Raw genomic sequence first — 13,293 nt, 5'->3', positions numbered from 1 at the left:
TTTTTTTTTTTTTTTTTTTTTTTTTTTTTTAATTTTTATTTTCAGTATCAATATCTCTATCAATCGGATCGCGTCCATTCTTCCTTCCACTGTTTCAATTTCTTCGTCTGTATCCTTTCATGGCGTCTCGAGGTAATAAGCGGCCTTCTATTACTAATGGTGATGATAATTTAGGCGTCTTGTCTAGGGTTTCCCGTTCTGTCTCCGATTCCCAAATCGTGCAGCGGGCGAAAAGTACGGCTTCTGATGCCGCATTCGTCTCCCAAAAGCTTCTTCGTAGCACCGGTAAAGCTGCGTGGATTGCAGGGACGACTTTTCTCATCTTGGTGGTGCCGCTCATCATTGAAATGGATCGCGAACAGCAGTTCAATGAGCTTGAGATGCAGCAGGCGAGTTTACTTGGTGCTCCAGCCACCGCTGCTCCGAAATGATCTACTTGATTGATGGCTTCAGGTTAAGGGTACTCCATGATATTGTTGCTATTTAGGGTTTTTTATGGGTTTAGGATGGATTTTGATTGCGTACAATGTCGTCGTATCTTTGTTCCTTTGTTTGTGACTGCGGATTAGATGTGACGTTGTTAGCGATTGAGATTTTGGAGAGTTAGAGTTATGTTGCGAAGTTATATGAATTGAATTCAGAATCAATTCCAAGTTTCTTCTTCTCATAAAGCTCTGGATTGCTTTTGTAAACTTATATTATGATTGTTTCCTTTTTGAGAGAAATTGTTCGATGCCCAGAATTGAAAATTTCTTCTTCTCCGACATTTTTTCAAGCTCTACAAATTGATTGTTTTGCTTCGCTAACCGTCTTCCATGAATTGTTGTTATGAATCGTGTTAGATGCTTCAGATTGAATAGCCATTTTGGTGTTTTATCATGTTCTTATGGCCTTAATTTCAGGTGCCTAGCCTTTGGTAATTAACTGTTAAGTATGACTGCATTTTATCAGGGCTAATATCTTTTCACTATGTAACTTGGAGTTCTTATTTTCCCTCAGATAGGCCATTTGAGTTCTTGTTGTTACAGGTTAACTTAAAATTAACAGAACAGCTTTTGGATTCCTCTCCATACTGGGTACTCTACAACCCATCCTTCCTATTTGTTTGTTTCATTTTTAGTCTCTGTTTGCCACTTAGTCCATGTTTCTTTGCATCATTTCTTCATCAATTGGCCCTTTGCATATTTATTCTGGAAGCAAATCCTTGCGGCTTTGAATTGGCATTTAACTCATACGGTGGACTTGTTTACTTTTTTAGAAGTTGTTCTAAAGATCAGCCCTTCGGCAGGGTAAAGTAAAGTTTTGTATGGAGATGCTTCATTCTACCCTTCTTATGGCATTCATGGCTGATACACAATCCTCCCATATTCGAGGACATTGATACCGTTTCTGATAAGTTCTTTGATCACCCAACTTATATTGCTCTTCTCTTATTGTCTTGTGGAAATGTTTTTTGTTTTTCCCTTTTCATAGTTTGGCTTCCTTTGTAGTTTATAAAGAGTCTTTGAATGCCACTTCCATTGCCTAAAATGTTTCTTAGTTCTCACTGTTGGAGGCTTCTTTCTGTATATGATTTCGTTGTTTTATCTGGAAAGTCTTTGAATGCCTTTTGAAATTATGCCATCTCTGGATGTCAGAACATGGGACCATATTTCTTTGTTCAACTCTGATAATCCATAAATGTTCACTGACTGAACAGAAGACAGGAAAGACCAGTTTGTTCTTGGTGGAGTTCTGTTTGTTTCCCTTTCTTTATTACCTTGTGCAATTTCTAGTCTACTAGTTTGCATCCCTCTATGTCTCTGTTTTAGAGTTTGTGCAGAAATGGAGCAATTTACTTTTGTTTAGATATCTGTTTTTTCGTCCAATTGTGTTTCTGCTAAACATAGCCTGATTTCTTTTCTTTAGTTTCAATTTTGAACTTTTGAGAATGTCTTTGAGACTATTGAAGAACATCAAGTGCATTAAGAACAATATTTGCCTCCTTAGGTCCTCAAGTTGTATCTTTTTAAGGAGTTTCTGGTTTCTTTTTACTTTTTGGAGGATGAGAATAAAGATCTTGATGAGAACATGTGGTTTCTTCTGCTAAATCACTAAAACTCAACTTGTTAAAGCTCATTTCATCGAAAAGAGTTGAATTTGAAACTCTCCTCCGACATATTGGTTGACTTTTTTTACAATAGTTGTAGGCGATTCACATGCCTGACCACCCGGGAAGATATTTAATAGGTCAAATTTCGAAATCAAGCTATTAATTCATCAAAACTCTTAACAATTCAAGCATAACTTATTGAATAAGACATCAGTTATCATTACAAAAGTTGATGGTTCGATCTCTCACTGCTACCATTGCTAACCAAACAAAAACCAACGGGAATGAATCGTTTTAACATTTAAGAGTATGCACAAAACCTAAAGATTTATAGTAAAATAGTTGGACTTTGAAATCTTCGAGAAGAAGGCAGCTTTTTTACAGCATATAAAGATCTGAGTTATGAGGAGAAACAAACCGGAGTCGGAGATATAAGAAAAGAGACAAACACCCACATGGCTATAAAGAAAGCAATAAGATAACAAAAATATTTATAAAAAAAAAAAAAAGGAAAGAGAAAAAAAAAACATTCTTCCCTTCTCCTTCAGTTCTGATATTTCCTTTTTCCTTTTTCCTTTTTCTTTTTGTTACCTTCGCTTCCTTCCATGCACTGATATTCCTTCTTCTCTTATCAGCAAGCTTTTCAGACCACAGTACTAAGAACAGTCTTTGTCAACTCAAAAAAATTCTCATCCTCTTTATAAGACAAAGCAAAAGAAAACTAAAGCAATTTGGATTTTTGTCTTTCCATTTTTTTACCTCAAAAAAACTTTGACTCTTCCTCTGTATCAATGTCCTGCAGATTATAGAAGATGAACTCGATCAATCAATGGAAGTTTTTGAACCAAAAATGGCAGAAATTGGCATCAAACTCATGTTCTTGATGCATACCATCATGTTTCTTCTTCAAACCTCTGATGAAAAGCAAGCAAATTACCAGAAATCCCACACCTGCTGCCCCTCCTAATATCACTGCCACTGTCTTCCCTGTGTTTTGCCCCATCCCTGACACCAAATTAAGCCTTTCATATCAATATACTTTCAGAAATCAAGAACACTAGCTCCTTCATTAGCTCTATGAGTTGCAAAAACATGTGTTTTGGTTTGAATTTGATGCATTTCAGATCTAACCCAGGTGCCAAAATGTGCATGGCTGTGTCAGTGTGTGAGATAAACTGTTATTCACTGAAAGTTTGAGGGTTTTACCTGATGGAGATGAAGAATATGATGATGAAGAAGAAGAAGATGATGAAGATCTCCTTGGAACTCCATTTGGGTAATAACTATAACTGATAAAGCACTTATACAAATAAACTTGCCCTGAAATTGAGCTTCCACATTCAACCTGAGCTCTTTGCACAGCATGTTTCACACACTCACCACAATCAGAATCCCCCAAATCTCCTTCACATTGAGCCAACACATACAGAAATTGATAGTTAGTAGTGTAGAATCCATGGCCACTCACCACGCCATTCTCCAGCACAGATAACCCTGTATCCCTCCTCTCTTCAAACCCACTTCCAGCAATGTTCGTAGCCCCACAAGTTTTATACAGCATTTCAAACCCTGATATCTGAGCAAACCCAGGAAACTCATACAGCAAATAGCAGCCTGAGAGATGAACTCTACCTGCAATGGTTTTGCCGCAGAGACTATCGGCTAATTCAGGGAGTTTGCTCACACAGTTGTAGCAATCGGAGTTGCTGAGATCCCCTCGGCATTGGAAGAGGCCGGTGATGGAGGTTTGGGCGGTGATGGAGGTTTGGGCGGTGCCGGAGGTGGTTTTGAAGAACTTGGAGCCTTTGGCGGATTGTGAAACTAAAGAGCCGAACAAAGCAGCCAGAGCTTGTGAATAAACGCCATTTGGATCTGAGAATCCTTGCTTGGCGCAGCCCTTGTAGATCAATGTGGTGTAATCAGAACCAGATTCAACCAAACAAGAGAGGGAAATGAGGAAGAAGATGATGAAGAAAAAGGATTCAAAACCCATCTGGGGTTTGTTCACTAATACCTCAAATCATGGGGAGATTTGGATTTCATTGAAGAATTCAGTCGGATTTGAGAGATGGGTTTTGGTTTAATCCGAAGAACAATGGAGGGCTCAGTTCAATTCCTCAAACCAAACCGTACCTCTCTGTAAAATGTGCAGATGGGAGAGGAGAGAAGGGAATCTTTTTGCTATTCAGTCCTCGCAAAGGGACAGAGAGAGGAAGCGCTGTGAAACGGAAACTTGGGGAGAAGGAAAAAGTGGAGGGAAATTGGGAGTGCCATTTTCTTTTTATTGAGATGGTGAAACTGTGTTAAGCCATTAAAATAATGGAGTTTTATGGTCTCCTCGGAGAGGGAGAACTTATTGGATTGTTCAAATGGCCAAAGGAATCTAAAAACATTTGTAGTAGTCCACATCCATCTTCCTTGCTTCTTTCATCGCTTATTTAAATTTATAAATCAATTTATATTTACCCTTTTTCAGATTTCAGCTCGGAGCGAATGTCTTACGCTTATAGATATTCGCTTTATCAGCGTAGCTAGGTTTAGATGGAGAATGACGAGGGAGTGGAAAACATGGAGATTGGACTATATTCTCGGTTCCTGTCTTCACCCCACCAAACTTAATCAATTTATATTTATCCTTTTTCAAGAACATGGGATGGTAGAGATTTCACCTCGGAGCGGATGTCTTACTATATAAGCTTATGCTTATAGATGTCCGCTTTTATCTATGTAGCTAGGTTTAGATGGAGAATGTGGAGGGAGTGGAGAACTTTTTTTTTCTGTGATATAAATGGGGTAAGAGATTGGACTATATTCTTGATTCCCGTCCCCAACCCAACAAACTTAATATATAAATATTATATTATAGGGTCGGGGATGGATTTTACGAGGGATGGGGATCTCGATTCCACCAATTCGAAGTGGGTTGCAAACTCTATTCAAGTTGCTCAGATCACCAATCCAATCAACTCGAAATTTCATATTAATTTCAAACAAATTTTCATATTAATTTCAAACAAATTTTCATATCAGTTTCAAACAAATTTCTAACCTGTGTACCTTAATTTAAATAGATCATAGAAATTTGAAATAAATTAAAAGGTTTTAAGAAAAAGAAAAAATTGAACAATGAGTTTGTGAAATAAATCTTCAATTTTCACCGGATATTATTTTGGTCGAGAATGCTCGAACAGCCAGCTCAGATCCGGCCCAAAGTAGGCCCATATTTAATGGGCCCTATTGGCCCATCAAAACCATGAGACTAAATATCCCTATCTTCCTTAAACTTTTTTATATTCTTTTTTAGGAAAAATAAATTAATATTTAAGAAGAAAAAAAGAAAAAGTCAACCACTTTTTTTAATTTCAAAATTTGCAAGCTTTTACAATTTTAATATCTAAAATTGGGTCTAAAACACATTAATCCCCAAAATAATTACATTTACAGTTAAAGATGAGGTGAAAAATATTAACCATTTCCATCTAAACTAATCCAATTCATAACTAGGCTTCAATGTATATATTTCATAGTCGAAGATCACCCCACCACCGTTCTCTTACCATAATTTCTTACAGCCGTCTGAGATTCATTGCAACACCCATCTGTGAGTGTCTCTATCCTTCACCGACACCCTTCGCTTCCTTCTTTTCTCTTTGATTTCTTCAATCCTGGGGAACCCAAAGTTTGAAGAACACAGAATCATGAAGGTCCAAGCAACCCCAGCTTGAAAGATTATTCGTTTCCCTTTTTCGTTTTGATCTTCATTGACCCAGATGTATGCTCTCAAGGACAAGCTCTCCGAGAGGTTCTCCAGCCTCTTCTCTAATTTCACTACCTCGGGATCCCCTAAACCACCGGCGCCTGATCCTCATACTCAGGTTCTTGCGATTGTTTATGATTGTTTTTGGCTTGATTCATATGCTGCAAGGCTTTGAATGCTGTTTAGAGATTGTGTGTCTTGTGATTTTATGGTCTGGGTGGGGATTGGTTTTGTGGGTATTTGGATATTTGGGACCCCGTGAAGGGGATTAATGAATTCTTGTAGGGCTAACGTTTGAGTATTGTTGAGAGAGGAGTCCTACGTCGGCCAATTAAGAAGGAATAAATCTCCATTGATATGAGGACTTTTGGGGAAACCAAAATCAAAACCACGAGAGCTTATGCTCAAAGTGGACAATATCATACTACGGTAGAGATTCTAGGTTCCTATCATGGTATAGAGTCATGTCTTAACTTAGCCATGTCAATAGAATCTTCAAATGTCGAACAAAGGAGTTGTGGGTCTCGAAGGTATAGTCAAAAGTGACTCTCAAGTGTCGAACAAAGAAGGAGTCGAGCCTCGATTAAGGGGAGGTTGTTCGAAGGCTTCATAGGCCTTCGGAGAAGACACTATGGTGTACTTTGTTCGAGGGGAGGATTGTTGAGGATTGTTGGGAGAGGAGTCCCACATCGGCTAATTAAAGAGTTGATCATGAGTTTATAAGTAAGGAATACATCTCCATTAATATGAGGCCTTTTGGGGAAACCAAAATCAAAATCAAAGTGGACAATAGTAGAGATTTGTGGTTCCTAACCTTGCTTTGTACTAATATGGTTATTGGTTCGAGTACTTATAGGAAACAAGATGTTTGACCGGAGGAATTATGTTTGATTCACATTTCGCATATATCTTTTAGTACTTACCTCACTTTCCCCACACTCTAATATTAGGCTATAGGACTGCTTGATTGACCCCTACCTCCTTTGTGACTCCTTTGTGACTGAGCGGTCATTTAGGGGCCTTAGTTGGTGATCCGGGCTGTTTCCTTTTCGACGATGAAGCTTATCTCCCTTTGTCTTACTGGCTGACCTTGACCCCTGTTATTTTGAGATCATAAAGCTTGTATATGAGTAGAGGTTTTAATCGGAATGTTTCATCTCCTTTTCTTTGATTGATTCATTTGTGAATGTCTTTACCTATTGGCTTGTGACATGGTTTTAGTTATGTAGGCCAGGCCAAAGTCGAAAGGAAGAAAATCACTGTCTTCATATTTATCCTTAGTAATCCCGTCGATACGTGGATCTAAATCAACCGATTCTCACCAAGACACCAATGAAGTTGAGTCTCCCTCGGTTCTGTTTTGCGATGCAAACAATGATTTCCAGGAGGAAGGCCCAGATACCGATTTAGAATGTACTATACGATGCAAGGCGGAAGAAATATACAGTAAGCACGATGATGACCCGGCATTTGGAAGGAGCACGTGTAGTTCGAAAGTATTTGAAGAAGCTATGGAGCAGCCCACTCCAAGGAATCCGATATCAGACCTCACAGATATATCCGCTTTTATCTCTGCCGAATTGTATGAATTCCTGGGATGTTGTCTACCCAACATTGTGAAAGGGTGCAAATGGATCTTACTGTACAGGTAGTTCAGCTGAATTATTATAACTTCGAGCTATATCAAATGAAGTATTTTGTTTATATTTGATCTGTGATCTGGTTCGTTTCGTTTCAAATGAAGGGCAGTACAACGAAGCATGGTATATCGCTTCAAACTCTTATTCGCAATAGCCACAATCTTTCTGGCCCTTGTTTACTGGTATGTCGCCCTGTGACTGTTTTAGTTTCTCTGATGATAGAACTTTTAAGCGATAAAATGTGGTTATTTAATCTAGATTGTCGGAGATACACGAGGCGCCATATTTGGTGGTCTTCTAGAATGCCCTTTGAAGCCTACGCCCAAACGAAAATATCAAGTGAGTAGCTTTTTCTTGTCCCTCCATTCCCTTTAAAATGGTTGCATATTCATACGACTTTCGACACCGGGGGGGAAGGAAAGGAAATTGGCATTTAGAAGTTCTTTTAGCTTCTAAACCGACCTGTATTTCTTCGTCCTTCATACTGTAACTTCGATCTAATTTTTATGATTGTCTCTATTTGATAGGGAACCAACCAAACGTTTGTTTTCACGACCAAATATGGCGATCCAAGGCTCTTTAGAGCAACTGGTAAATATTCTGTTTTGGCGTGTTCGATGGGGAACTCGGTCATATTGTTAAGTATATCAGTCCTATGTGTTGCGCGTGTTTTGTTCATTTATGCACGTGTTTCTTTGTTTGTCGTTATGTATGAATACAATGATCGAGGAAATTCATGGTCTCCATTGTTCGTTTCCTCGTGTTTTTCTACCTTTCTTCCACAAAAGCAGCATACATTTCTTCTTGTTTTCCTTTGCTCGAGGGCTTCTTCCTTGCATTTTCATCTAAACAGAGGCTTTTCTGATAACGAAACCATCGATATGTCGTCGCTTTACCTTTTACATGGAGCTCGTCTTCACTCGGGATATATTGATAGTCATATTTGTCTCTTTTAAAGTTCCAAACTTCCAAGGAGTTTTCTTTGTTCCTCTCTTTGGTTTTCGGCTTTTACTTTTGTACTTCCATTGTTTTTCAAAATCGAAAGACTCTCCATCTCTTCCCGGCCAATCTCCGAGGCCACGATTCTATTCCGCTGTTATTTGACAAATTTGTGTTTGTTCCACTGATGCAGGAGCTAACCCCTACTATTATATTTGCTTGAATGATTTACTAGCAATCGGAGGCGGTGGTAGCTTTGCCTTACGTTTGGACGACGACTTGTGAGTCGCTCTGTTTTTTTTCCATCGAACTTTTGCCTACCACTCTTGTTATACAGCAAACTTTACTAAGTTGTCTACTTTCATGTAACAAGATTAAATGGAAGTAGTGGACCATGTGACACATTTGGTAGCTTATGCTTGGCGCACGACCCAGAGTTCGAGCTGAAAAATGTCGAGGTAAGTTAACTTCTCAAACTTGCATAGCTTGAATATCTACCCATTGAGTAGATGAAAGTCACCTGTCATGATATCGTGTGCTTTACATGATGTAGTATGACATTCTATTTGCCACTGGCATGCACGTGCCTTGCGATATCCCACATTGGTTGGGGAGGAGAACGAAACACCCTTTATAAGGTGTGGAAAACCTTTTCTTAGTAGACACGTTTTAAAGCCTTGAGGGGAAGCCCGAAAGGGAAAGCCCAAAGAGGATAATATCTGGTAGCGGTGGGCTTGTCCATTACAAATGGTATCAGAGCCAAACACCGGACTATGTGCCAGCGAGGAGGTTGTTCCCTGAAGGGGGTAAACACAAGGTGGTGTGCTAGTAAGGACGCTAGGCCTTGAAAGGGGGTGGATTGTGATATCCCACATTGGTTGAGCAGGAGAACGAAACACCATTTATAAGGGTGTGGAAACCTTTCCCTAGCCGACCCCTTTTAAAGCTTCAAGGGGAAGCCCGAAACGGAAAGCCCAAAGAGGACAATATCTGCTAGCGGTAGGCCTGGGCCGTTTCATGCCATGTCCTACTATACGTTTAGTAATATACGTTTAGTAATATAAAGTGAAAGTGATGGCTTTTACATAAGCTTTTGTGGTTTTTGCAGTTATGGGGTTTCGCTCATGCGTCGAGATACTTAACCTGAAGACGTTTTACGGTTCTTTTTATAGTTTATGCTCGTATTTATTTAATTGTGATTATATTCTTCATTTTTCCTTTTGTTCTTTCAACAATTTTATTGAATATTGAATTAAAAACTCTCTCTTAAAGAAGTCTTTAACTTTCTTTCTTTGTGTAACATCATTCATTGCTGCATCAGATCAACAATTATTGTCTCTTGTTGAGTGTTCATCGAAACATAGAACTAATGTTTAATGGGTTTTGATACCCTCTTCTGATGTAAACTCTAGATTGTTAATGAAAGACGCTACACGGTATGAATTCTAACTTTTCATGGGGTTCTCCGTCATCCAAGCCACTACAAATCGAATGAATCCCGGCGAAAAAAGAAGCTTGTTGTAATGGAATAGTTCATCGTCAAAAGAAGAACAATGGGTTGTGCAAGGGAAGTGTCCGGGTTCCCTTGACAAGGTAGACGAAGTGCAAGTATGCATCCGATGATCCGGTTCAACTTGCTAGCCTTAGCATCCGTCTTTACCGAGTGAAAGACGGTTCAAGAGAGAAGCCTAGAAAGGTTAAGCAATTCCAGAAGTGGAGGAGCGAAGCTGCTTTACCGAGCTCACTACTTTACCACTCGCCAATAGCAAATAGACAGGTAAGAACTCTCTGTTCTTGATCGTATCGAACTAATACCTACTGTTTTCTTTTTTTGATACTCTTGTTTGCATACCGATAGAAATCGTCCCCCTCCCCCTCAATAACGTGCTTTTCAAAACGGGATTCTCTCATTAGTTTGAAAGCCTTATCAGCTCATTTAGGTCATTGATACGATTTTCGGATGCCTCGAATTACTTTTGCCTAAAGTACCGACGTCGTTATCTGGAAGGACGACGACGGAGGGAGGGGAGCAATAGAACAAGAATATGTAGAACTTGCTAAACCAAATGCTGACATGATAGGGGCATTTAAAAAGTGAGACAGCCTTTGTAGGCGCTGTGTTCGCCTGTTCGGGTTCTAACCTTCATTATGGAAACGAGCACACGAGCACATGATCGAAGAACTCGGGTACCGATCGTGAAAAGACTTAAGAGTTTTGAATAGCAGAAAATGGATCCATTCAAAGCTTGGAATATGTTTCATCTTTAGTAAAGGCTAGAAATGTACGTTAAGATCTATGGATTGGAACAATATCTCTGAACTGCAAAACAGCATAAGGTTCAAAACATTACCCTTTCTCTCTTTATTTATTTTTACTTAAACTAGAAAAAATTGGTTCCTCTTTTAGAACGGAATTTCGTCTCGAAATGTGGAAAATGCTTGAAGATCTACTCGAGAATTTCGAGCTAGTTTGTCGTTTTGCTTGACGTTACTGAGTTTGTTCTCTTAATTTAAAGTTAATTCGAGAGTTCCGTAAGCATCTAAGTAGGAAAGGAGTTATGAACGAGAGGGTTTATACACGTATTTATCGATCGTTGTGAATAGATTTTGACATTTATGTTAGAAGTTGAGATAGCCTCCATATAAGTTTATAGCTGTTTAATCCATAATCGAAGTGTTCTTACGGTCGGTATATGTTCTTGGTTGGGTGAATTGTTTGTTGTTATGTTATTCTTATATGAATATTAGTTTGCGAACGATGAAAATGTTTTATGAAAAGAAATGTTTACGATGTTGCATCACATATTGTGAATAATGTTTTATACGTGTGAGACCTCATATGTTTGCGATTCATATAGGTATGAATAATGATGCATTCAGTGCCCCTCCATGCATATATTATTTAGGGTAGGGTCGGTGTATATGAAATTGACACCAACGAGGCCTAGTGGTTACGAATTCGTATGAGTAGGGTGGATTCTATGTGTGAAAGTGATACACATCTCGAGCATATTAAAGGAACTGGAGTCCAAGACCATGATTCTAGGTCTCACTAGGAATGAACGATATGATTCATATTGCACGTGTTTGCATTTTTTGATTCCAATGATGAGTCCACCTGTTATGTATTTATAAACCTTTTTCTTAGGGACGTATGATGATGGCTACATGTCATAGTCATACTTGACCAAGACGTGTTGCTTGTGACCGCATGTTGGATGTCTCAGACAAGCTTGTTACTTGATCAAGACGTGTTGCTTGTGACCGCATGTTGGATGTCTCAGACAAGCTTGTTACTTGATCAAGACGTGTTGCTTGTGACCGCATGTTGGATGTCTCAGACAAGCTTGTTACTTGATCAAGACGTGTTGCTTGTGACCGCATGTTGGATGTCTCAGACAAGCTTGTTACTTGATCAAGACGTGTTGCTTGTGACCGCATGTTGGATGTCTCAGACAAGCTTGTTACTTGATCAAGACGTGTTGCTTGTGACCGCATGTTGGATGTCTCAGACAAGCTTGTCCAGCATGTGTTGTCCATGACTAAATGTCAGTTCCATGACTACATGACTGGTGCTCACCAAAATTGTTTAACACCTACACATGCTAAAATACTCCAAAATGTATTATAGCGGGATGTGACTAGTTGTCAATTCTTTCTTTTCGGGTTATATTCTATCAAAGTTGTGGTTGTTGCTTATTCGTTCTTAGCCTATAATATTGTTTTCAACGCATTTCCTTGCTCACGTTTTCTAAAATATTTCTCTCAAACATGACTCGAAACTCAATCATATTTCACGACACATGACTGACTTGTTCGTTGGGTTAGCATAAGAGCTGCAGAATCGTTGTCTGTTACCACGAGTGTAATTATGACACGACACACTCGTAATAAAATTTCCATTTATCCAAAAATAGGATAAATACCACATTTATCAAATATGATATTGGGATTATTGGTAAAGTTGAATAAATAAAAAAAGATTAGGAATAGAATATATTTTATATTCTCAATCAAATCATATCTTATGTCACACATGTTGGTCAAACCAAAGTCAAGGTTCTCTTTCCACTCACCAAAACAATAATGGTAATTAAATTGAGATAATAAAGTGATTAAGATTGCTTAGGTATCTAGCCAAACCACTTTTAGACATCCTTTGAGAAATCAAATCTTATCTTCTACTTTTTTTATTTAAAAAAGAACCAATAATATATGGCCAAGTGTCTCATTCTCATTGGTCAAGGAGATTATTTCATTTTTTTAAGGTTTTAAAGTTATTAAAAAATTTAACTACCTCCTTACAACAATAGTTTTAATTAAAATACTCGTTATTTCAACTTTCAAAAGTTTTAATAATATTCTAAACTAAAAAAAAATAGTTTGGAATAAAAGTTATAGTATTTTATTTCAAAAATACATTAAAATTTTAAGAAAATCTTTAATTTTTTAAAAAAGTTAAAAATATTTTTTCGGTTAATGTAACATTAACACTCTTAACGTTAAAAAAAATTCAAAAAAAATATTTACTATTAATATATAAACGAAAATCATCTGTCGAAACTTTATAGATTATCTGAAAATTCATGAGTATTTTTGGAACACTTATAAATGCTAAAAAGTATTTTTGAACTTTTAAAAAATGTTTAAAACGTTTTTTTGAGTATTAATAAAAAATTTGATGCTTTTTGAAAATTCAAGGATATTTTTTAAACATAATATTAAGCGGCTAAATTCAAAAATAATAGTAAAGATATTTATGATTTTTTTTAAAAGTTTAATATATTTTTTAAACAGAGTTAAAACGTTTAGTTTAGCATAAAAAAAATAGTACATCAAATGTATAGAATACGAACATTTTTACG

At 37.7% G+C, this 13,293-nt stretch overlaps 3 protein-coding genes and 1 long non-coding RNA gene across 11 annotated transcripts; 3 read left to right on the top strand and 1 right to left on the bottom strand.

Annotated features, from left to right (window-relative positions):
* Positions 1-60: 60 nt before the first annotated feature.
* On the top strand, positions 61-742 carry LOC111778502 (mitochondrial import receptor subunit TOM9-2-like). The gene has a single exon (XM_023658377.1). The coding sequence runs from the start codon at positions 120-122 to the stop codon at positions 429-431; it is 312 nt and encodes a 103-aa protein (XP_023514145.1). The 5' UTR covers positions 61-119; the 3' UTR covers positions 432-742.
* A 269-nt stretch (positions 743-1,011) lies between these two features.
* On the top strand, positions 1,012-3,773 carry LOC111778503. Of its 2 annotated transcripts, none has more exons than XR_002812557.1 (3): positions 1,012-1,076; positions 1,259-3,368; positions 3,683-3,773. It is a non-coding gene; the product is annotated as an uncharacterized LOC111778503 (long non-coding RNA). The 2 variants fall into 2 exon arrangements; XR_002812558.1 differs by having other exon boundaries at positions 1,021-1,076; positions 1,289-3,368.
* LOC111778501 (cysteine-rich repeat secretory protein 3-like) lies at positions 2,269-4,535 on the bottom strand. Of its 2 annotated transcripts, XM_023658376.1 has the most exons (3): positions 3,299-4,534; positions 2,984-3,097; positions 2,852-2,888 (listed from the first exon to the last, which is right to left on the bottom strand). In XM_023658376.1, the coding sequence occupies exons 1-3, from the start codon at positions 4,083-4,085 to the stop codon at positions 2,881-2,883; spliced, it is 909 nt and encodes a 302-aa protein (XP_023514144.1). In that variant the 5' UTR covers positions 4,086-4,534; the 3' UTR covers positions 2,852-2,880. The 2 variants fall into 2 exon arrangements, with proteins under 2 accessions (XP_023514143.1, XP_023514144.1); XM_023658375.1 differs by having other exon boundaries at positions 2,269-3,097; positions 3,299-4,535.
* A 1,101-nt stretch (positions 4,536-5,636) lies between these two features.
* Positions 5,637-10,896, top strand: LOC111778957 (TLD domain-containing protein 2-like). 6 transcript variants are annotated; one of them, XR_002812622.1, is made up of 9 exons: positions 5,637-5,967; positions 7,079-7,497; positions 7,599-7,671; positions 7,748-7,828; positions 8,017-8,080; positions 8,622-8,709; positions 8,802-8,886; positions 9,537-10,205; positions 10,437-10,896. XR_002812622.1 is itself a non-coding variant. In XM_023658971.1 (8 exons), exons 1-8 carry the CDS (start codon positions 5,867-5,869, stop codon positions 9,573-9,575), a joined length of 945 nt encoding a protein of 314 aa, XP_023514739.1. In that variant the 5' UTR covers positions 5,637-5,866; the 3' UTR covers positions 9,576-10,896. The 6 variants fall into 6 exon arrangements, 3 of the variants coding, with proteins under 3 accessions (XP_023514739.1, XP_023514738.1, XP_023514740.1); XR_002812620.1 differs by having other exon boundaries at positions 10,369-10,896; XR_002812621.1 differs by having other exon boundaries at positions 10,360-10,896.
* Positions 10,897-13,293: the final 2,397 nt, after the last annotated feature.

Source organism: Cucurbita pepo, chromosome LG17 (genome assembly GCF_002806865.2).
Source record: "Cucurbita pepo subsp. pepo cultivar mu-cu-16 chromosome LG17, ASM280686v2, whole genome shotgun sequence".
NCBI classification, from domain to species: Eukaryota; Viridiplantae; Streptophyta; class Magnoliopsida; order Cucurbitales; family Cucurbitaceae; genus Cucurbita; species Cucurbita pepo.
The sequence above is the reverse complement of the archived record's forward strand: the minus strand, read 5'-3'. Positions and strand labels throughout refer to the sequence as shown.